Genomic DNA, 24,595 nt, shown 5'->3' with positions numbered 1-24,595 from the left:
TAATGGGGCTAGGACTGCATTTGATGCTGTATGGACTGCTATACTTCTCTCTCATCCACAGACATGGGTTCCATCTCAGGGCCTGATGACCCATCTCTACACACACACACACACACACACACACACACACACACACCCTAAGCCTCTAGATAAAAATGCAAATGGAGGAAGGGTTCTCTGAAAGGCACAAGACCTTCTAGCAAAGGGCAAGCTTCTCCCTCCATGGACACAGTCACAAATTGAGCAGAGGCTCCCCTCCCCTCTCTTCCCCTCCCCTCTCTTCCCCTCCCCTCCCCTCCCCTCCCCTCATCAGGATGTCCAGGCGGCAGGTCCTTTACTGTGAAAAGATGCTGGTGTCTAAAGAACACCTACATCCTTTCCTGTCTGTACAGCCACTCTTACTTTGCAGCGCACCTTCAGAAAGTTCTTTGGGATGTTCTAATTCTAAAGAACGTGATGGTTTTGCATTATACTATTTTTTTTTCTGATAGCAAACATCTTTCTTCTTTTCTAAAAGGTTTATTATAATCAGTTTGCATCATAATACTTTGAGGAACAATTTTAATAGAACCAGATAGTTTTCCCACATATAACCAGGACCACTAAGCAGAACTGTGTAAGCTGATCCTTGCTCCCCAGTCATGTGCCCTTGCATCAGGCTCCAAAGGAGGAACCGGTCTCTAATGTGTGCAAAGGCACTATCAGCCAGGGGCTTTCTGTCCCACCTATGCACAGAGCCAGCAATGCAAGCCTCATACCATGCTTAATGAAGGACGAAATAAAGAGAACCACATCACAATGTCATCTTGCTTTTTACCTTTCAACATTTTGACAGCCACTGTTTTGCAGGTCGCTGTCTTGTCAATTCCAAAGGCGTCTGCCTCAATCACTTGGCCAAAGGCACCACGGCCGAGAGGCTTCCCTGGAACCGATGATAATGGCAATTACAAAATTTGGTTGTCTCGTCACACTACCAGAGGGTTATGTGAAGATTCTGATTGGTTAAAGGGATGTTGTATTCCATTTAGACCCACATTCCACTTTATTCCCTCATGTTGCCTTTCCCCTGCACCTTCCAAAGTGCCCTGCTTTGGATGGTTGTACAGGTTCCTCATTACCAAAAGGCTATAAGGGTGATTACCCAAAATCAGGAGATACAATTAATATTTACAAATAAGAATATATCATCTGAATAATCTAGACAGGTCATTGTCTTAAAGGAGAGTTAGGTGGGCTGGTAAAACCAATATCAAGTTAATAGCAGTTGACAGCTCACCTAGTTTCAGCCGGTCCCTGGGGAATTCCCATTTGCTGGCATCATAAGGCAAGCGTTCACAGCGCTCATCCAAGGGCAGTTCATCTGGATCCATGACAATGGACAAGTAGCCCGTCTTCAGTTCCCCTTCATTGGCCTGAAAAGCATAAACCCTCCCAGTTACAGAATCCTGTTGTTTGGTTGTTGTTTTGTGTACTTGTTGTTGTTTAATAGGGGACCCATTCATAGTGTCTCATTCCCCAATAAAACTCCCAAAGTTCGAGAGAAGTCCTATTATAATCCTGCTTTTAGTGCCTCTTTAGTTTCCAAAATGAGTTCAGAATAAAGTTTCTAAATCTTAATTACAGTGGACAGCCCAAACCCCTGACCCCTCTAGTGGCTTCTATCAATTAATGTCCATAGCTCAGCCAAAGAAAATGGACAAGAATGTTATTGTGTTGAAGTAAAAATGTGCCCACTGAGCCACTAACAATGGGAAGAAGCAGCTGAAAGAAGCCCAGTCAGGTTCCATTAATCACAAAACCAATATACAAGGGGCAGGAGGGACATCATGTTGTTACCCGCTTAACGGTCCGCAGAACAATGACAAGAAGCAGCCAGAAGAACATGGCAATCACTGCAGTGCCCACAAGAATGATGACTTCCAGGTTGGTCTTTTCCTGGGCACCTGGAAGATACAGGCGAGTGATCAGCAACTGGGAACCCACAGCCTTTGGTAGAAGGTGTCGAGTGTGTCATGGAAAGCAAGACCTCAGGCTCATCCACTTTCAAAACTCCATCAGTTTGACAGAGTCCGCCACACTCTTAAAGAACAACAGCAGCATACCAGTCAGGGAAACATCCAGCAATAAGATTCCCAAACAACGAACCATAGGTGTGTCTTCAGAGATGCATACAGGATGTGTTTGGTGAGAGACCTCTTTTGAGAAAAGAAATGTTCCTTCTATTTGTGGGTAATATCATCTGATTTTGTGCTGATATGTCTTCCTTTGTGTGGTGTGATTTAGGAAACTACACAAGGAAAGAAGAGAAGCCCTTTGCCCAGGCAGCAACTTGTGACCACACACCTACTATGAACTTATTGCTTTAAATAGGTCATCCCCCTTCACTGTTTCAGTAAGTTTTCAGATTTCAGCTTGAAGAAAGAAGATTTGAAAAAACTGAGCTACTTGTCTGAGAGACACAGGAAGTCGGTGGGTTGTTCAAGGGTTATACCGGGTCTGTGCAAATAGAGCTGACCAATACTTCATCCTGTCCCTGTGCGGCAGAAGCCTAAAAGAGGAGAAGAAAGGAGAGAGAGAGAGAGAGAGAGAGAGAGAGAGAGAGAGAGAGAGAGAGAGGGAGAGAGAGAGAGAGGGAGGGAGGGAGGGAGCGAGGGAGGGAGGGAGGGAGGGAGGGAGGGAGGGAGAGAGAGAGAGAGAGAGAGAGAGAGAGAGAGAGAGAGAGAGAGAGAGAGAGAGAGAGAAAGCGCTAAGCAGGGCAAGGAAAAGTCGAGGACTCCTCTCCAGGGTGTGTTCCAAGTGGAGAATTACAGGCAGAAGGTTCTCAGCACCAAGTGATTAGGAGGGAGGAGATTAAGAGGTCTCTGTCTCTCCACTCATACCGTTTAGTGTGAGTTGAAAGAAGCCCTGAGCTGGGGGGATGGCCCAGAAGCCAGAAGACAAGCAGTTCATTAGCTGGCAAAATAGGAGTTACCAGTTGGGAGACAAGCACTGAGTGTGTCTGTAAGAGGATTCAGTTTCTCTGCTATTCCCAGAGAAGCAATTCTCCCTCTATCTGAATGTAAAGATCTAAAAGCTTACCCACATATACAGAAAAAAGGCCAAAGGTTCAACTGCCTCTATCAGTTTATGTATGAATATTCTCATAGTAACATCTGAGAGCTGAACATGGTGCTATTGTCCCCAGGTAAGTCTCCATGATACCCATGCCACTGTGCCCACTTAGGCTGGGTAACCTAATGCAGAAGGCTAATGGAGGGAGGTAGAGTACCGGAGAGAGCTGAAGGGAGCATCCTCCCGGGATCGGCACTAAGACATGATGCCTTTGGAAGCGACAGAACCACCATGCCTTCTGGCATCTTCACTAGCTGCTAAAGTTCACAGAATCCTAACATTCTTACAGATTTGAGAGCATGCTAGTAGTTCCAGATGCAATATTCGATGGCATGAGTTGGCAGATTAAAAGAACCCACATCTGCACCATGAGATGTTAGAAATCTGCCAAACTCATCTCTAACCTCCCTCAGTCACCCCTGCACACCACGCATTCAGTCACACAATAGCCTTGTTCTCTTAGTGGGTTACAAAAGAAGATCAAAAAATTAATCAGTCATGTTCTTCCGAAGTTGAAATATTCTGTCATAGATTGCTGACTGAAAAATAGGTGGATTTCACATTAATCCAGTGGGGCGCGAGCGTGCCCGTGCGGGCGCGCACACACACACACGGGGGGGGGGGGGGGGAGAGAGAGAGAGAGAGAGAGAGAGAGAGAGAGAGAGAGGAGGGAAAGAGGTTTTCTTTCATTTTTCAATAATAACTCTCAATTTACCATGTTACAAAAGCAATCATCTTTTGTTTATGAGCGAATCTTGTCTTGGCTCTAGCGAGAATTCTGAACCCGTGTCACTAATTGAATAGCAATGTCAACACCAGATCTAATTTTTTTCCCAAGTAGATATTGGAATGTCATTTCTGTAAGTTAACTTGTCCATTAAAACAAAGTGAAAACCAGGGACAGGAAGATACACATCGCTCCTGCTAAACGTTTTCTCACAGTGAGAAGCGTGTGGATAGGAAATACGGTGAGAAGCACACGGCTAACTTTGCTTTCTGGTTAAAAGAACACATGCCCATTGACGACAGATTACAAAGAACAGGTGGAGAATCCCTAACTCAGAACTCCCAGAGGACCACAATCTGAAACTTTCTGAGTGCTCCTCCCTTCCCTCAAGTGACAAGCCACAGGCAAAGAGTAGGCACACTGAAAATATTGCACGATATGACCTTCAGGTTTATGTGTTTAGGCTCATGTGATCCCTTAGTACGTTTTACGCTTAGATGTAGATCCCCTCCCTAAAATACCTACTAAATTTGTGGACATATTCTAACCTCTGGACTACATCTATTCCCCAGTAATTGAGATATGAGACACCTGACCACCCACATGCCATGGTTCCATGGCATCACGCTGACCTTCTATTATGAAGAGTGTCTCCGCTCTAGCACAGCCCAGGACATTACAGGCCTGGCAGGTGTAGAGGCCTTCATCCTCCTTCCTCACCCTTCGGATGGTGAGGTTCCGGTTCCCATCTTTCAGTACAATGCCTACAAGTGGAAGGAAATGTTTGGTTTATTTCTGATGGCGCGATCTGTGCTTTATCCAAGAAAATGTTTAGAAGAGTTGCTGCCCTTCATCGTGGGCTAGGATCCAACTCTAAAGAGGTGGATGGCTCATTTCAGAGCCAGATGGATCCTGTACCTAAATATTGCTTTGTGTGTTCATGTGGGGGAGGAGGCATGCCTAGAGGTCAGATGTCAATGTTGGATGTCTTCTTTATTCTTTTCACCTCATTCTTTTGAGACAGGGTCTCTCCCCAAATCTGGAGCTCAAGGATCCAGCTAGACAGGCAGCCAAATGAGCTCCAAGAATGCGCTTGTCTTCCACCCCTCCCCTCTGCACACACCCTGGCCCTTAGCACTGGTATTACAGAAGGATGCTGAACCTAACTTTCCACACGGGTTCTAGGGATGTGAACACAGGTCCTCATGCTTGTTGGCAAGCATTTCACTGACTGAGCTGTCTCATAAATACTGCTTTCTGTCTACTTTGAAATAAACCAAGAAATGACAGCGGTCTTACATAGCATCCTTGAAGAAAATTCTGCCACTAGAGAAATAGTCAAGTTTTACTCACCTGAATCTTCCACGAGTGTCTCATTGTCTTTGAACCACGTAATGTGTGGAGTAGGGTTTCCAGATGCTGGGCACGCAACTTCAATGGTCTCACCGATCATTGTCGTCTGATTCTCCAGACTTCCCAGGATCATGGGTGCCATGCGCTCTACACACATAAAAAGAAAGCCATAGAGCCCACGGTTCCAGCTGTGCGAACAGCTTTGATGTCCTGCCACTATTGGACAGTCTAAACTTAAGAAGCGGTAGCCCATTGATGAAGTGGGCCGAAACCGCACAGACACGAGAATTGCTGGTGGATGCGCTAGGTGAACTAAGGAGGGGCAGTTCTGACAGACCATGGCAGCCTTTCCATTTCCACATTAGCCACCCTACATGCAAGTCACAAAATAAAGATTCGGGACTCTTTGGAGATGGCTTTTTTCAGGTTATAGTATTTCCCCCCTCTTATCACACAAGGCTTTCCCAAAGGGTCACTCCTTCTCAGCAAAGTGGTCGCCACTAAAAGTGTAGTTTCGTCATGTGTTCCCTTGGGAAGGACAAAGATTCAGCAGAAGTACATACGGGGTGACTTACATTTTTTGGATAACTTTATATCATTTCTAATATTTACTATCCATCATATACGATGAGGGCCAGGCCATACGCCTTATTTTTAGGTGAGGTGATCGCATTTCAGGGGTTTAAGTATCTCACCCAAAATCCCTATAACTAAGCCAGTGGTTGTGCTATTAACAGAATGTGGTGCACCTGACAGTCGGTGTGATTCCCACTAAAGCACAAGCAAGCCAAACACAAAATCCCACGGGCATTTGTTTACATGCACAGCATAATACCAGCTTCACCCTCCTCCAGCAGGTCATCTATCTGCTGCAGAAAGATCTTGTCCAAACCAAAGGGCATCGAGAGAATTATGTTGAAAGAATCCATGTTAACACTTAGCAAACTGCAACTCTCTCTACAATGCATTACGTCGGAGTTTCAACAAAGGTACTGGGTTCTGGTCTGCTTCTAAGAACAGATTTCGGGGGAAACAGCAGGAGCATCCTTATAGAGCCACACCCACTCATTGTGATCTTGCACTTCCTGCATGGCTAAGCCAGGAGCCTCCTTCACATCTCTTTCTAAACTCTTCCACCTTTGGACCAGCTACTAATGTTCACATCATACAGCTAGTCCTATGTGTGGTGTGATTTCCAGGATCTTGGGAATGACTTGGCTCAAAAGCATCTGTCTTTCTGTTCCCATGTCTTCAGAACAGAAAATCTTACACAGGTGTCTATTTGGAGGGACTTTCTAAATTAAGCCAAAACACTCAAAAAACGTTATTCATGTAAATTTTTGGTGTAGATAAGTTAACCTAGGAAGTTTCTCTGCCTTGTTCTATAAAACAGAAAAGATGCATGGCACAAAAACCCTGAAGGGCACAGCAAAGAAAGGAGGAAATGAAGGGAAAGGAAGAGACACTCCCTAACTTCACCAGATCTCCTTAGAGATAGAGTAGAGATTTCACAGATTTTGTGCAAAGTACAAGTTTAGGCCGGACATAGGAACCATCCCTATAGGGAATGTGAAAGGCTTGCTAATCACAAGTTTATCTCTCTGAACTTCACCTACCCTAGACCACATGAGATACCACAGAAATACAGGCAACGAGTGTATCACCCTTTCTAGAATCTTCTAGAATCTAGAATCTTCTAGATCTTAAACTCATCCCTTGCCTCGCTGTTTGTGAAGCAGGTATCATACTGAGCATCTAGTATACGCCACTGTGTTCTATGGCTAGAGTTACAACCTAGTGTATACCACTGTGTTCTATGGCTAATGTTACAACAACAAACAAGCAGAGACCAGTTTTTGTCCTTATGATTTGGAGATCTCACAATGGTATGACCACCTAGTGTTTTCCTATGGTCTCATCCTGTCCTTCTAGGTCTATGCTACGAGCTTCTGGCATGCTCTTTGCTCACAGTATTACACAAACATTCTGATTTTAATCATTGAATGCCCAAAGATGCCATAGGAAGTTTCCTAGTCCTAACTAATCTCTTGGCAGATACTGGTAGTGACTTCATCAAAAGGCTAGAAAGAGCCAAGCTGTCTTCTAATTTTAATGCATCACCTCACCATTATTAGCTTTGTTCTGCTTCTGGGAGTGAGCCCGTCTACTACAAAAGTTCCCAGAATCCGGCACTATCAACACAACACCCGAAAACATTGTGTTTAAGGCTTTGCAACTCATCGTCCAGGAATGCCTGCATACCTAGAATGATGAGCTGTTTGACTAGGCAATGTCTTTTCTTGGTCTTCCTGTCTTGAGCAGAGCAGACATAGTTTCCTTGGTCCTGCAGGGATGCATTCTGGAATGCTACAACCAAGGTGTCACTTGTGCTATTAGAAAACATGGTGGCATTCATTTTCCAAAGAGCATCCAAGTTCCTGCAAACTGGCGTGAGTGGTTCGCCCATGTGGACCGATGTCGTCTGTGAGCCAAGCTTGTACCATGTGAGGTTCTCAAATGTATTTCTATCTGCAGTGCACCACAGAGACACATTCTCCTGCTCGGTTGGCTGGGAAACAGGTTGCACAGTAATTTCTGGACCCTCTGAAATGCAAAGCCATAGTGAGAAGTGGGTGACTTAAGTTGGTACATGACATCACTGTCTTCTTGATGCTGTGAAGAACTTAGAGACAGGTCTTGCACCACCCAGCCATTTCTACAAGGTCAGAGCCAAACAAGACAATTTAATTCCCAAAGTTTATTCACTGAAAATGAGAATTAACTTTCCCCACGTTTTTACTGCATTCCACTTTGAGTTCTGGATATGGTTTCCAAGTTGAAAAAATAAAAACCCAAGGCAAAGCATTTAATCATCATGTAGAAACTTTAACGATGCTTTCTTATTAACACATGGCAGTAAAACTACATTTATTATGACTAATTATCTCACACTAAAATATTTAAGCCAGCACAATCAGCTCAAGTTTACCCACAAAACCAGGCTACATAGACAAAACCAGGATCATCGGAAGGCAGAGGACAGTGCTCTCACACCGTTCCACTTCTTCCAGAAGGCTCAGCCCCGCTGCTGTTCTCTAACAAATCCACAAAAACATCATGAACTCCAGTGAGTCATGAGTCACACTAACTGGAGAACAAGACAAGTCCCACACAGCATCGCGCTAGAGACTTAAAGCAAGTGGAAGCCTTCCATTCTCAGGCCAGAGGAGGCGCGTGAACTCTGATGCAAGCCCGGGGGCCACCTGAGCAGTCTTAACTTCTGTCTCCTTCAAGTCCTAACTATACACCATGCTACTCACACAAACCCCAAGGACAATAGAGGGCCCCACAGCACAGCACCCACTTCCCGAGGGACTCCCCTCCCCCCACTACCCTCCAAAGGGTCTACTCACTGATCACATGGAAGGAGATCACTCTCTCTCCTCGCCCAGCTCTATTGACTGCTTCACATTTGTACAGCGCTGACACATTGGCAGCTTGGATGACCAGAGTACTTACAGTCTGCGAACAAACAAGTCCCAAACCATGAACAACAAAGGTTGACTATGCACACACACCCCAAGCCCAGATCCATCAACCCCCACAGCTGCTAAGATCTGCCTTTGCCTTTCACACTGCACACTGCCCACCTTCCGAGGTAAGCAGCTCTAACTAGGCAGTTGCACATAGGATGCAGACATGCTTTGGAAATCCTCAAGGATTCACTTTAATGTGTGTTATGCACACCTTTCATTTTTCCCATGTACAGAATCAGAATTACCTTTCAATAGGTGTGTACACTGGATGGCACTGTGTGTTTTGTTTCTCTTTAATAAACTGTGGGTAAGCTAAGAGTACTATGTACTTTTTTCTTCTTTTTTAAAATTAGTAGGTATCAGTTGTACAAAGTAACAGGCTTCATCATGGCATTTTTGTACGGTACATAATATCCTTAGACTATATTTGCTCCCAATTCCTTTCTCTGGTCCCCTCCTCAGTACAAATGATCCCTCTCCTCTTCCCAATGGTACTTTAGGACTGGTACTTTGTGTCTTTTTTCATCTTGATTTATATGAGAGAAAACATATTTGTGCTTCTAAGTCTGACTTATTTTGCTTAATGTGATGATTCTCATCTTTCTGCAAATGGCATAATTTGTTCTTCTTTAAGGATGAAGCCCTGTGGTGTGTGTGTGTGTGTGTGTGTGTGTGTGTGTGTGTGTGTGTGTGTGCAAAACTCACACCTTTATCTACCAGGCTGATTCTATAACTTGCCTATTGTAGATGGTATCACACAGACTATTTTATCAATAACCTCCAACACACCTTCGCACATTGTACCACCTCCTATTCAAAGTGAGAATTAGAAAGAAAGATATTCAAAACCAAGAAGTTCAAACTCACTTTGTTTTTTCCTTCAATTAGGGCATATTGGTTTTTGGTGACTTCGATCTTATTTCCCCCCTGGAAATCCTTCACGTGTCTCCATTCTTTACAAGTGTATGGGTTTGTTTGGCTGGATGAGGGAGAAAGCATAGCGTGTCAGGATTTGACTTTCATTCGAATCAACAGCACCGGAAAGGGTCAGAACTGGTTATCAACGTTCTCAGGGATAACTTTCGATACAGGCTAACGCTTCACAGGGCTTGGCGACAATTAAAAAAAAAAAAAAAAGATGCCAATGACAGTGGAAAGTCCCAAGGTGGCTGGTCGACTGAGGATACAGGAGGGAAGCAGCTATTTTGGGATCAAGTCCCCATTCATAAATCGGATCGATGATTCAGGTCTCCATTCATAAATCGGATCAACAGGACAATTCAAGTTATTCAGTTCAAAGGAAGGTAAGGAAACTTGGAAGCCAATGGGCTCCTGAAAGCCATCTCTCTGGGGCTGTGGCTTTTGTTTAGGAAATGGCCAGCAGCTGGGGAAGAAACTAGTGCTTGCTATTTCAAAAACAACAACAGGAAGGAGAATGCTTGGGGTGGTAGGGTTGAAAGTGCTGGCTGTTGTTTTCCCTAAGGATGTCTGCACTTGTGGTAGAACTTGATAAGCTGAGCCTAAGGCTCTTGAGGCCTGGGCTAGGTTTATCACGGTCTCCCATCCATCAGCACTTCCTCTGAGAGATGGACCTTCCCATAGATAAGGAGAAGTAATGTGGTACCCCCCCAGCTCACAGAGAGAAGAGGATCCAAGACTTCATTGGCAATTAGCAAACGAAGCAAACACTGTTCATTTGGAGTGGCCGACATCAGAGCTAACTTAGAAGAAAGCTGACTCACACAGGGGGATGCCCCCAAGCCGAGGTGTCTATTAAAACCCAAGACACAGAGGAAAACAGGAGGAGAATCCAAGTACCATTTTAAGGGTGATGTCCCGGGAGATCGCCTTGTGGATTTAGATGGAATCATGGCATAGATTGGCCAGAAGGAATGCAAGATGGCAAGTAAAATGGAGCACATGGCTCTGCTCACCTAGGCTTGTAGGAGCACGCTTCTTCTAGCTGCCAGTACCAGTGGATGTGGTGCAGAGGAGGGTTGGCATACACTGTACACGTCAGAGTCTGCATGGTACCATACTGGTAGAAATCCGTGGGAGAGATCAAGGCTTTCTCTCCGATCTGGGGTGGGACTGGACACAGAAAGGACAACCCGTGAATTGCCTGATTGCTATGAGGAACAAGGAGAGGACTTCGGCGTCCAGCTCTGCCCTTTGTACTCAGATGATTTTGCCTCTGCCTGTTTTCCAAAGGAACATCTACACTTGGAGACAGAGAACCTGAATTCTTATGCTATCATAAAACTAACCGCTGATAAGCTTAGTGAGTTCAGGCAGGCTCTCCACACCCATGCCACACTCGCGATATTACTCTCTGCGTCCTCCAGCCTAGCAAGAATGGGGTGAGGCTACAGAGAGAAAACCACCAGGGTAACGTTTCTTGTGCACCACGTCTTGCTGAGGTGATTTCCATCAACTGCCAGTTCTCATAACCATGGCTCTGGCTCTCATTCCACACGTGAGACGAAATGAGGTAAACATTGAAAGACTTGCCTTGCCCAAGGGCATCAGTTAATCAATGGCAAAATCCAGGACAAAGGTAGACATTCTGACTTCTGAACAGAAGACAGACTTTAGGATTGTGTTTACTGCACACAGCAAGGGACACACTAAGGTTCGCTGCGTGAGTGACCTCATGAAGCGAGCGATTTGGCTGTGCTCCGTCTGTCTCTCTGCTTTTGTGGTCTGATTATTTTCTTCTCATTGTACTTATCACCTTTGGTCCTTCCTCCCCTCTTGCGAATCCCCCTCTGCCCATGCTGCTTCTAAGCAACCATCCCAGAACCTGTTATCTTTTAAATACTCCCTAAAGAAAAAAGAGAAATGAAGCCATGCCCGGCAGACACCCAGAGGAGGATCAAGACATGTGGGAAGTACATTACTGTTGTAAGACAACATCTTGACGTTTTAATGTCCGATGCCAATAGGGAGCACAAAGAATGACCCTAGAAGCATTTCTCCAACTGCGCTTGAAGCAAAATATTAATGCGTTTCCTGAGGGAGGAAGAATGCTCTAGTCACATAAGCCAGTTAAACTCTTGGGACTCTCCCTCTCCCACTGGAGAAGGCCATATTCGTGAGCATAGTGACGCTTCTAAGAAGCCCTATAAGAAAAAGCAAGTCGGCAGCTAGCATGGTACCTTCTGCACTCACCCAGCCAGCGTACCTTTCTGTCTCCAGCCCCAAATACTTATAGCATTCACTTTAGGAAAGTAAAGATGGAACCATCCTTAAATCAAAAGTTTATAATCTTTTCTGGACAGACTCAAAGTATGTGCACTCGCCAGACAGCAGGTCAGCCAATGACGCTAGCCTCCACAGATCTCCTGTGTGGATGCTGCCATATATTGGGAGCAAAGAAGCTGAAGCTTCAGACGAAAACACCACACAAAACACAGGGAGAGTCTCCCAAATCCCCGCTCAGTGTGTCGTTTTGTGGGCAGGAGCAATGGGAGCTCACAAAGCTTAGGGTCTAGAGGGTACCGTCAGTTTTCATCTTGCATGCGACCACCAACAGCACATTCACGTGACTCATCAAGGAGGCACGGCCGGGGCATGCCATGCCACATCTCAATCCACCTCCCTGGGTCGTTTTTCATTTTTCATGCATTGGCCCAGTTACTGATGCGGAAGATGCAACAGGAGACGAGCACTGACGCCCAGGAGATGCAGAAAGACCCATCCTCTCCCTTCCTAGCCAGTTGTGGGCAGAGGAGGCACTGAACGGACTCACCATTCACCACCAGAGAAACCACGTGACTCTGTTTCTCCATTGAAATGGGATTGGTGAGGACGATCGTGTAGTTTCCAGCATCTCGTTCACTCACTTCCATGATTGTGAGTTCGTCGCCCACTATCATTGTGTAATTGGACTCAATGGGTCTTCCATTTCTGAACCTATGGAAGACAGTCCCAGGAATTACTACAACATAGGGATTTTATTTTGAGCAGACCAATCTTAGGCTTTGATTCGCAGCTGTTACCATTTGATATCAGGAGCCGGGTAACTAAGATGCTTGACGGGGATTCGGACTTGGCTGCCCACTGTGACTTCCACCAAAGATTCCATACTGCTATCAAAAGCAATAAAAGGTTTTGCTAGAAGAAAATAAAAACAACAGTTCTCATAAATGCCAAGTTATCCTCTTGGTTTGAATTTTTAATCAAGTGAAAATTAGACACGGAGGTACATGGATATACCGCCATTCTGAGAGTCCAACACTGTATCTCCTGTAGCCGTTGTCAGAATTCTCTCCTCACTCGCGCTCCCTCATGAACCTTGAACATCCATTCCTCCACACAACCTCCTCTAAATCCCCCAGTAAGCAGCAGACACACCTTATCCCCTGCTCCGTGACACCCTCTCCCCATACTCTATGAGTTGACCATCCCAGCATTCACTCCTCAGACCTCCTCTCTTGACCTGTCCCCTCCTCTGTCTACTCTCAGATTCAAATCATCTGCCATACATACAAACTTACCTCAGCCCTGACCTCTCTGGGTTCCAGGTCTCCATATCAAACATCTCCCCTGGCATGTTTAACGGGCATCTCCAAAGGAACTCAACACTATTCTCCAATAACCCATCCCACCCAGTCCTCTTCACTTAGAAACGCCACTGCTTCATTGCTTATAGTAAAACACAGCCATCCTTTCGTGTTGATGCTCAAGTCGTTATCACCGTCAACGACTCAACCAGCAAGTCACGCTGACTATGTCTTAGGAATAGATCCAGGACCTCATCTCTTCTTCTTTCTCCACAGATACCCTAGCCCAAGTGCTCTACCATCTCTCACCTGGATTTGAACAATCAGTCTCCTAAGTATCCCACCCCACTTCTGCCTTCGTTCCCTTTAAAGGACGGACGTAATGAGAGATCACTTGCCTAGCACCTGCGAGCCCCTGATGTCACAAACAAACTATTCCCAGTAAGCTACAAAGTAACCCTGCAAAAGCATACGCGAGAGCTCTAGTATTGTAAGTGATCTAAACTGAGACAGCTATGTAAATACGAGGACACAACCGAAAATTCGGGTGATTTACCTAAAACCACAGAGAAAGCAACTGAATCTGGGTTTCCCCAGTTGGAGAAGTGCATGATCGTTCAAGTAAGCCCTTACCCTTCCTTGCAGTAAACTGAAATCTTTGACAACGTTTGACCATCATTCATACCAATGCTCTACGTACAATAATAATCGCAGCAACCGCTATAACGTGCAATGCCTAGTGAGCACGTATCATGGGTCATTTCAAAGCTGAGGTTCTGAACCCAAGTCCCTGACTCCAAAGCTAAGCTGCTGACCTCTAGGTCTTGTGTCCTCATTAACAAGGACTTAAAAGTATTTTGTGAATGAACAAGGTAACCTAGATTGATGTGAGTCATCTGACTCTCCCAGGTACAGTGTATTACAGTGAAAACAGTCGCTTACTATGAACTTGGACAAACGTGCTGTTTTTCTTGGTCATCCGCCCACTGGATGCTATGCAGATGTATAGCCCTTGGTCATTCCTGGTCACGCCATCTATTATCAAGGTGCTCAAAAATTTCTTCGACTCAGTTCCAGGAAGGGGTTTCACATCCCTGTTTATAATCTTGTGATGGTGATGCTGAAGAAGAAAAAGATTTTAGTAAAAGTTCACAGCCCAGTAGAACACTAAGTATCCAGTAGCTCCTAGAGAGCCGCAGAATCCAGTCCTGACCCTTGGTGGAACCTACTATTGAGGATTTAAACACCACATCGACATATATTTTGGGATTCAGGAGAAATGAGTGGAAGTCGAATTACATGGAACTGAGGGAGGGTTTTGAAGCCTTCTTTACCTAATGAGAATGAGATATGTCGAGTGTAGATACAAATGGAGCTGCTTAAAAAGAAACGGAACTCAGCTTACCTCTTAAAGGGACAAACAGATCAAGGACTTTAGAGAACAGAGAAATACCGTAATGTCAAAAGATTAATAACTTAGTGGAGTCCAATCTGCACAGCCCAGCTGCAGAAGGGTGGGCTGGGATTCCTAGCAAGGTGCCTTTTCATGGTTGCTATGTATTCTGCCATGCTTCTTATATTAAAGTCTGGGTTCATGTGTGTGTGTGTGTGTGTGTGTGTGTGTGTGTGTGTGTGAGAGAGAGAGAGAGAGAGAGAGAGAGAGAGAGAGAGAGAAGAGAGAGAGAGAGGCAGAGAGAGAGCATGCATACATGCACATGTGTTTTAAAGCCTTTATAATTTATCTGACCAGAAGGGACCCTATATCTCTTAAGCAAACTTCATGAGGGCTTATAATCAAAGTATTCAGAGGTCTGGCTTTGGGCGGTTTGTGTTACCTTCAAAGAAGGGACCTGCCAATTGAAATGAAGCCCCACGTTGAGCTCAGTTCTTGCTGTACAATTTAAGACAAGCTTCTCTCCCGCAGACAGCTCAATTCTATGAGGGGGGCTCAGCGTCACGTCATAAATCCTATATCCTGGAGCAAGGAAATGATAAAAACAGAAAGTGAGATGGGAAAGACATCTAGGGCTCGGCACACATCTTTAAAGTGGCGAAGCGTGTGACATCACTTCTCTTTGGGGACTCGCTGCTGCTGGATGGCTTTTAGGAAGAGGGTTTATGGTGACTCACAAATCACTGTCTCCAGCGTTTTCACCAATGGAACCCGACGAATAATAAAGTCTACGCCAATGGGGCCCACTTGACTAAATTGTTGAACTTTCCATTAAATAGATACAATTAAAAGAACTGGTGGAGAGCAGTGATCTGAATATTGCATTGTTCATAAAATGAGCTTTGGTGGTGATATTTTTTCATTCTTGGTCTTGGGAGGAAAGGAGGAATACTTTCCCCTGTCCCCCTGCTGCAATGGTTTGTCTGGTAGAGAAGGGCATTTGGAAGGAGTTGACCAGCACCATATCCTGAGCTAACATTTTCTTCCATATCCCTTGCCCTTCGCCCTACACCTTCCTCTCCAGGATCTTCACATAGAAAGCCACTCTTTATTAGTTGCTACTAATGGAACAGAAGGGAAATGCCCACTTACCTACAACCACAACTATGTACACGATAGACTGATAGGTTTCATCATTGATCTTTGCCTCGCAGAAGACCATGCCAGCATAGCCGATCATGTAACTGGGGATAGTAAAGCCTGTCTCACTGTCCCAGGAGATTCTGTTTCCGTCCGGGACAAACCTCCTTTCTGGATATCTCTGCATAACAATAAAGAAACAACGAACATTTACCCAGTGCTGTCCAAACTTGATGACCCCTGAAGGATCCATCTTACTTTCAAGAAGGTAAGTTAGTTTTGTTTATGGTGCGGTTGGCCCCGCTCTACGGGGTCTTTGCGGTTCACTGTTGACATACATTGGAAGCAGGGAAAGGCATCAGCAAAGAGGCTTACAACCATGGAAACTTAGGAGGTGACTGAAAAGGAGGCAACTCACTGCACAGAGAGACACGTTGAGGTTTGAAATCGACCCTCGGCACGGAACCACCACAGATTTGTTTTTGTTGTCGGTGATGTACACGATGTCATGCTGATCACTGACAGAGGCAATGAATGGTGATCTGTAATCTGGAAGAAAAGTGAATTCTCCCAGTGAGTTATTAGCAGGACAGTTGGAATTCCTGGGTCCGTGAACCTCACTGAATGACTGAATGATTGTCATCAACAACTGGCATGAGCAAAGATGCCCAGATCTTTGACTAGAGTCTGCATGTAGATATCTGGCTCCAAAGCTATGGTCAAGGAAGGGGAAAGAAACATACGCACAGACATACATACAGAGAGAGAGAGAGAGAGAGAGAAAGAGACAGAGACAGACAGAGACAGAGAGAGGAAAATCTAAATGTAAACTCAAACAATGATCTTAACTTCTCCACATGGAGCATTAATAAGTAGAATCTATTTTAGAAATTCCATGCTTTAATAAATTATTATAATTTTTATAAAATAAACATTTTAAATTTAAATCCATACAATGAAACTATGAGTTTTATGATGCTAAAAATTTGTTTCTATCAGTAGGCAAATAATATAAATGACCTGAAAAGAAACTGGAATCTTTAAACTAAGAGAAAAGAACAATTCCAGCGATTCAAAAGAATGGTTTCTATAATACCTAGAGACCGCGAGCTCCGAAGAGTCGCTATGTGCCAGTGTTTAATAGCCGCAGCATTTAGGTCAAGACTTAGAACTTACGAATATCTCTGACAATGAATATTTGGGAAACCACAATGCCAAACAATTGAGCCAAAAGCCAGAGTGATTTGCTATCCTTCAGAGATTCACACAGCGTCAGTACGTGGCTGGGAATCTTCTCCATCCCCCAGAGACAGGGAACCTGGCCTGGAGTCGTCACTTCAAATCTCAGAGATAACATCTCAGTTCCTGCCTCCCACACATCTCATCAGGCCTTTTCAGAGGCGAAGAAAGAGTTAATGAAACCAAAGGGCAGAAGAGTAGCTAATTCCTTTCAACAGCAAAGGTCTGATTTCCTCCAGAGCTGGAGAGCATAGACGTGCAGCTTTGCCACTCCCCGCCCCCCCCCCCACATGTCATAGCCATTATGGTATGAAGCCAAGGCCAACCTCCTGGCTTCATCCACCGCTAGGTGGGTCAGAGGACAGAGGAAGTGAGGTGGGGATTAGAGGGGGACATTAAGGACCTGTCCATAGGGAATAATACATTCAATGCTTTCTTTCCTGCTGTTAAACTTCATGACCAAACTCTTGGATAACCCAACACAGAAGGCTAAGTTGAGGCAGGAGCAGAATTTCACGGTGTATCCAATGGCACTGAGTACACAGGCAATCAGTGCTAGAGACCACCACTTGTTGCTATTGTCTGCCACGCCCCCCGCCGTGCACATGTTAACAGACTATTTCATGACTTGCTTCATTCAGGGCAAGCCTGGGGAATCTAAACTAACCTCTTGACTTAAGGCAAAAGTTATTTGGTGGCTCAATTCTATTTCAGTAGCCCTAAAGGGGAAATAAACAAAGGAACACTAAACAACCACACATCCTCTCAAAATAAAATATTTACTGTAACTCATGAAATGACTTTTTGCATGTCTCCAGGTTTCCTGACTCGGGGAGAAGGAAGTAAGAAGATATTGTGGGAGAGGCTCATCTTGTAGCATTTCCAGACAGGCCGAGAGCAGGAAATCCTTGCAGTCTTCTGAGAGAGCCGCATCTCCCAAGACTGCCAGATCAAAAGGAGCCAGACATTCCCCCAAGGGCCCAACCTTGTCTCCCTCAGCTCTGTGGAGTGAGGAGGAGGGCACAGAACTCCATTTTAGACTTTCCTCACCCTAGGCTAAAAGAATACCCAACCACTGAGCAGCCCCAGGGCACCCTGGGTCATTGGGCTGTGGTCTTCCATAGACTGTCCCTACTGGAATGGAAGGGCAGATCTGCAAGGGTGCTGCCCTAATAAAGAGCCTTCCTGTCTGGTAATAGTGGCTTCTAGAAAAAAATTTCAATATCATTTTCACTTGTGATCCTCCAGGATGGGAGGTTGCATACAGATGAACAAATAAAATCCTTTGAAGATTCATCCATCTCTGCAAGAAACACAGCGAAGGATGCCCATGCCAAACACAGTGCAACCCAGACTTGGAGAGATGGCCCAGTAGTTAGGTGCCCTGGCTGCTCCTGTGGAGGATTTGCATTCAGTTCCCAGCACCCATGGTGGCTCACAGCCATCTGTTACTCCAGTTCCGGTGGAGTCCAATGCCCTCTTCTGACTTCCACAGACAGCAGGCACCCACACAGTACACACACATACACATACACAGTACACATACATACACGCACAACTCATTCACACAAAAATAAAAAACAGATATTATATAATGCAACTTTTATATTCCTGAGAAGTGCATGATATTACAGGCATCTCATAAGTGAAGACAGGTTTTTCACAAGAAAAGGTGGTGTGCCATTTTTAAAATATAAAAGAGATCATAGTTCATGCTCTAAATGCATATTACATTGTAGTCTTCCTTATAAAGATGTTAAGTTACACAACTTGCTCACAGAGTTAAACTAACCCTTTGATGTGAGGCAAAAGCTAAGTTAATCCTTTGACATAAAACGAGGGCTTTTATAAATCAATCCCAAATCGTTAGCCCTCAAAGGTGAAGTATACAAAAAAAGCCCACACGGCTATTCATCCTCTCAAAATAAAACACACTCTATGAAGTGACTTTCCCTATGACTCTCCTTGTATCTCCCTGGAGCAGATTCCAAAAGCCAAGTCCTCTCAGATCACACAAGCAAAGACAAGAAATGCAGTACTCGAGGGTTCTTTTGAGGGGGTGTTGGGCTTTGCACATGGGTATGTGAATTTTTTTCCCATAAAGTGTGAGTCTGGAAAGGAAAGACCTTATGGGGGAGGGGAAAAGGAAAACAGCCTCCAGAGTCCTTGGCTATTGCGCTATGCATTCCTGCAGAAAGCTCCTCCCTGCTACAGATAACCTATCTCAACACAGAAACCTCCCTATAATTCACCTCTCATCTCCCTCCATCGCTAAGAACCCAGGGGCTCAAACAGCTGAAGGCATTTTATGAGTCCCTATAGCCCACGGTGGCTCACAGAGAACCTCAGAGCACCACAGAAAAGGGACCTAACTGGAGAAGAGAAACGCAGCTCAGACCAAAGCCCAGACTGTCAGCGAGTCCTTTCTCATAGAAAGCCTGGGAGAGAAGCTTTTATATTCCTTCTTGGCAAGCAGCCTTTCCAACAAGCCTCCTGTTGGATTCAGCTTTTCTTGGGACTGGTGAGTGGACGGGGAAGTACGTTCCGGCCCCCTGCTTACCTTGAACGTAGACGTAAACGACAGAGGCCATGTCGACATCCCGGTAGAAGCACTTGTAGGCTCCGGTATCATTTCCAACCACTTTTTGAACTGTGAGTGTCTTGCAGAAGACACTGCCGCTGCACTCAGTCACCAACACCCTTTCCCCAGAACCATGCTGGTTGTTGGGCCAAAGCCAATCCAGGTCCCTCTCTCCCCTGAGAAAAATATCCCAGGAAAGTATTAATGTGATACTCCGTGGCACGAGGTTATGACGAAGAGAACGGGAGGTTTGGTTCTCACATGTATATAAATGCTCAGCAGACACTTTCAAGCTGACAGACACCGATTACAGATGGTCTGCATGGACATGCCACCGAAGACCACACGCTTCATCTCAGAAGTCACCCACAGGGTCATGTGTTTTCTGTTAGTTGACACATTCATTCTTTCAGTAAATATTTTTAAACCATATATGGTTGCTGAGCACCATTAAGGACAAAAACTGATGCTTTAAGGGACCAGGCATATGATGCTCAGTGCTAGAGCACTTGCCCAGTGCACACCAAGAAGAAATAAGTCAGTTCCTTTATGGGTCCTCACTCTAATCGGGGGAGAAAGACAACGAGAGAGCACAAGTGCTTGTATAAAGGGTGGTGATTTAGTGCTTGAAAGAAAGTATGAAAGAAGCAAAGTCCAGGGAGGAACTTGGCCAAGCTGGCCCTGTGCACATCAGGAGGTACCGCATTTCAAGCAGAACAGTAAGTGTGAAGGACAGGGACCAGTGCACATCTGGAGTGTTGGGGACACAGCAGGGAAGCCAGAATCATCATGGAGGTATAGGAGCAAGGGAGAAGAAAGAGCACAGAGAGGAGACTCGTGGTGCCTCGCAAGAATCACATTAGGCAGACAATACTTTTATTGCTTTGTAGTCAATGTGAATAAAACAGTGTGACCCACTGAGCCTTCGTTCAAAGAGCTTGAAACTCTCACTACATCACCTGTTCACTCCAGGGTTTGCCAAGAACATAAGAAGTATTTCCAAAGAGAGGTGGGAACCTCTGCAGATCTTAAGTGACCTTTGTGTCTAAGAATAGGTAGAGGGAAATCTCTGGAAATGCCATGATTTATTGAAGACAAACAGCTCCTGCTACAGCTTTTTGTTTTTTATTTTATTCCCAAAGTCTGGGTATTGGTGACTTTGAAGACCTTAGATAAGGGGCCTAGGCCACATGCAACAATCTAAAACAGACCTGAGTTATTCTGTGGACCACTTAGTATTCTTCAGATATGAAGCAATGGTCACAAGCTTCCAGGGCTCTTTGTGGCATGAAGCACTCTTCTTAGATGGCATCATTGCCTGGATCTATCATCATCTCCACCAAAACCAGGCAGCTCTGCAGAGACCTCCAGGTCTCTCACGACCACATCCATCTACACCTCCTCTAGGTTTCCTTTCTTGCCTCTTGGTTGAAACGCAAATTTCAAAGACCTCTTGTCAAAGAGTGCTGTTGCCCTGCTTATCAGATCAAAAGCATGGCTTCTTGCTGGCAAGCGGGAAAGAGGCCCCGAACATCAAGGCAGAGTATGATGCTCATGTTTTCAACAGGACATACGATCAGGAATATTATTGGCTAGAGACTAAATTGCTGCTATAGACAGATTTTCATTTAGAGAATATAGTACTTATAAAGGGCTAAAAAGATGTCCAAAAGCCATTCTAACTGATATGAACATGGCTCAAACTTCAACTGTATTTCATAACAATATGTCCTTAACTTGACTGATTTATCAGTAGTCGTGAATGTCTATCACATGTCAGTTTGGCATACATTTACATGTGTGCATGCTTGTGTGTATGCGTGTGCATGTTGCATTTGCGTAAAATGCTTGTACGTGTTGAAAAGGCCTAGCAAAATAGTACAAAAGTTTGAAAAGACTTTTCTCATTGTTTCATTATTGCATGAGTTCTTAGAAGTCTCATGACTTATGAACAATTACAACAATACTATTATAATTCTTCAGTAATGGAAATTGTCGTGACCTCAGTAAACAATGCACCCTTTCACACAGGAAATCTGAATCTAAAGTGGATCCTTACCTGCAAGTAATCTGAAGGGTTCTATTTGCCAAGATTGTAAGTACGTCCTTTTGTGTGCTGAGCTTCGGCGGATGGAGGGAATCGCCCGGCAAAACTAGAAACAAATTAGATAAGAGTCGGACCCAATAGGAAACACCTTCCATAAACAATGCACACTCCAAGTTTTAAATGGCCTCTTCAGCAATTCATTGTATAAAAGTGGAATTTGCTGCATGCCCCATTCCCAGTAAAAGTTCACAAGCTCTGTCATAACAGGAAGAATGGGCAGATGGTCACAAACCAACACAACAGTTCTGCAATGCACGGCGCTAGGGTGGAGTTCCTGTTTTCCCTCCCTGCCAACTTCAAGGTCTTACAAAAGGATATGGGACATTGAAACCCAGTGAACCCCCAGCTGATGATCTCAGGCCCTTGGGAAAGGACCCGCTGACATTTCTTGTAAAGCATAGGGTGTACACATCTGACTAAATTGCTGATTAATGCAAACTCTCCGGAGAGATCTCTATACAGCTCATCTCCATACCACCCCCCCCCCAGAAGGACAGGAGCCACTGTGACCTTGTCCCATTGTCTTTTATCATGCTGTGTAGCAGATTTCCTTTGGTGACTGAGCTGCAAACGCTGAGGTAGCGGCTCCTAAAGACAGCACATTTAGACGAAGGAAAATCAACTGAGGACGAGAAACGTTTCTCAAGTTCATGTACACATGCATATTAATATAATTTTTCTCTGAGCAAAACTATAAATAGTGTAGCTCTAATGAGCTACAATGTGGGGGGGGGGGCTCACAACTCATTAATCAAAGCTCTGAGCTCATCCCAACACAAAGCTCTAGACACAAGATACATGCTACCTACAGAATAAAATGCAGAAAGACATCATGAGAGATACACATCTCTACAGGTCATTCCAAAGCAAGATAACTCATTTTCAGCCACCTAAATGTAAAGTGTCACCAGGCACATTTAAAGGCATGAGAAAAAGCAAAGTTGCCCACCACGCTAAGGGTCATCAAAATCTTCCAGCTCTCATCATGAAAAGCAACTAACCTGCCTCGCCCGGTGTTGCATACCTGGAAGGCCAGCTTTCAGAGGAACAAAACAAGAGGACCGTAAGTGTGAGGCTAGGCTGGGCCACATAGTGTGACTGTCTCAAAAGGAAAAATAACTAATTAATACCAGACAGCTTCCTAATTCACACCAACCAAGAGCAGATGACTCTTAAGGCCTCAGCTGGCATTGACATTGTTGGGCAAATAAGAGACCGTGAACAAATACGAGGCCGTGTGAATAAAGAGAGCAAGGGCAAATAGCCAGGACAAATAGCCAGTGCCATGACGCCGTGGCCGCTATGTGAACAACTGGAGACAGGCGGGTAACCGACAGCACAGGTTCTCCCACACCTATATACACAGATGTGCAAGACAATCTATAGCCAAAGCACCCCGCATACACCCAACCTAATCAGATGTACACACGCTGCGGATGGAACTTTAGATGGGTTGATTGATGAGCTACTTTCAAACATTGGAAATGAAGTGGCATAAATAAATCTCAGAAGTTAATTAATCTTAGTGTTAATGACATGCATTTGAGCAATGGTCCTGAACTTTATGCAGCGTTTGGATGTTCCTAGATCTGCGAATGTGCATTTTAAATGACGTTTAACATGGCTGTGCCAGGGGTGCTCTGTGGAGCACCCTGAGGCAACTGCAGAACTGGGTAGTCACATTCAACCCACCCGTGTGACACTTTTCAGTACGGAAGATGCCATCGCCCTCCACCTAGGCAAGCAGTTAAAATGTTCATAAACCAGTCTTCCGATGATGGAATGCTACTTTGTTTGAGAAGCAGAAAATAAAAAGTTTATTTGGTAAATAGATTTGAAAAGTGGCTGAGAAACATTAGCCCCCAAACCAATAACTGAATACAGCTCTCATGATGAGCCAAACGAAAAAGAACCCATTAATTGGGCAGATGCATGAGGGAAAATTTGTAGTAAATAACTAGCCATTGAATAATATGTATCCACCCCACCTCTGCAGTCAATGACTTCTATTCTTCAGCTCTGGGAAGCAAACCCAGACCTTGAGCTTTATATCACTGATCTACATGCCCCAGCCATGAGAGCCTCTTGACTGTCTCTATGGTAAAGTGCAGCCAGAGATTATCTTCGACTGCGGACATATTAGCTACGTTCATCTTTAAAAGATTCATAAGAAGCCAAAGGCAACACCATGCTATTCTAGGGATCTATCCACAATCAAAGCTACTTAACAGGGTTATCGATAATAATTAGAGAGTTACATCCATGACTAATACCCCCCCCCCCCACTGGAACTCATTCATTTTCACTAGCAAGTTTGGCTTCTCTCCCCTAGAAAGTTCATTCTGACTGGAAGAGGTACATATGCGACCACACAATAAAAGCCCTTTTATGTTTGAATCCCATAACCAGCATTAATTAATTTGTGCACTGTTATCCTTCCCGCTCAACGACGAGAAGGAAAAACAACAGCAGCTCTGTCTGTGGAATTCGACGGCACCAATTATAGTCCAATCCAATTAGGCAAGTCACACACTCCGCAAGGGCAGCCTCCGTTTTATTCAGGGAGCCCGGCTGCTGTTAAACTGCCGCACTAGGAACACCCCAGGCTTCAAAGCAGCTCACTTCTTTGTGGGACGCAAAGCCAGCACATGTTCCAGACTGCCTTTCTCTTCCCAGAATGGGGGAGAGTGGGGGGGGGGGGTGTCAGGGACAAATGAGCACCCATGACAAAGCCGGCCTGATGAACTGAGTCATTATGAGGAAAATTCAATAACTGTAGACAGATGATCTTGGTACTGTACATCAGCGCCAGTGTTTTTAAGGCATGCAATTCTCTTCTGATGCAAGGGATGTTTTTACAGAATGGAGTTTTTACTTTCTGACCTTCTGTTCTCCAATGGGTG

General features: G+C 44.8%; 1 protein-coding gene across 1 annotated transcript in view; it reads right to left on the bottom strand.

The window, feature by feature from the left end:
- Positions 1–24,595, bottom strand: part of Kdr (kinase insert domain receptor) — a 43,984-nt gene that overhangs the window by 18,154 nt on the left and 1,235 nt on the right. The window contains exons 2-18 of the mRNA XM_038329156.1: positions 21,645–21,738; positions 19,565–19,761; positions 16,184–16,314; positions 15,778–15,946; positions 15,068–15,207; positions 14,175–14,352; positions 12,729–12,843; positions 12,479–12,642; positions 10,662–10,818; positions 9,595–9,706; positions 8,605–8,713; positions 7,454–7,795; positions 5,192–5,338; positions 4,471–4,602; positions 1,837–1,943; positions 1,277–1,412; positions 818–922 (exon numbers count right to left, since the gene is read on the bottom strand). Coding sequence (XP_038185084.1) covers positions 818–922; positions 1,277–1,412; positions 1,837–1,943; positions 4,471–4,602; positions 5,192–5,338; positions 7,454–7,795; positions 8,605–8,713; positions 9,595–9,706; positions 10,662–10,818; positions 12,479–12,642; positions 12,729–12,843; positions 14,175–14,352; positions 15,068–15,207; positions 15,778–15,946; positions 16,184–16,314; positions 19,565–19,761; positions 21,645–21,738 — 2,535 coding nt within the window. The remainder of the gene's footprint in view (positions 1–817; positions 923–1,276; positions 1,413–1,836; positions 1,944–4,470; positions 4,603–5,191; positions 5,339–7,453; positions 7,796–8,604; positions 8,714–9,594; positions 9,707–10,661; positions 10,819–12,478; positions 12,643–12,728; positions 12,844–14,174; positions 14,353–15,067; positions 15,208–15,777; positions 15,947–16,183; positions 16,315–19,564; positions 19,762–21,644; positions 21,739–24,595) is intronic.

This window comes from Arvicola amphibius, chromosome 1 (assembly GCF_903992535.2).
Source record: "Arvicola amphibius chromosome 1, mArvAmp1.2, whole genome shotgun sequence".
In the NCBI taxonomy this organism is placed as follows: Eukaryota; Metazoa; Chordata; class Mammalia; order Rodentia; family Cricetidae; genus Arvicola; species Arvicola amphibius.
Note: the sequence above shows the minus strand (reverse complement) of the source record. Positions and strands in the feature narration are given on the sequence as shown.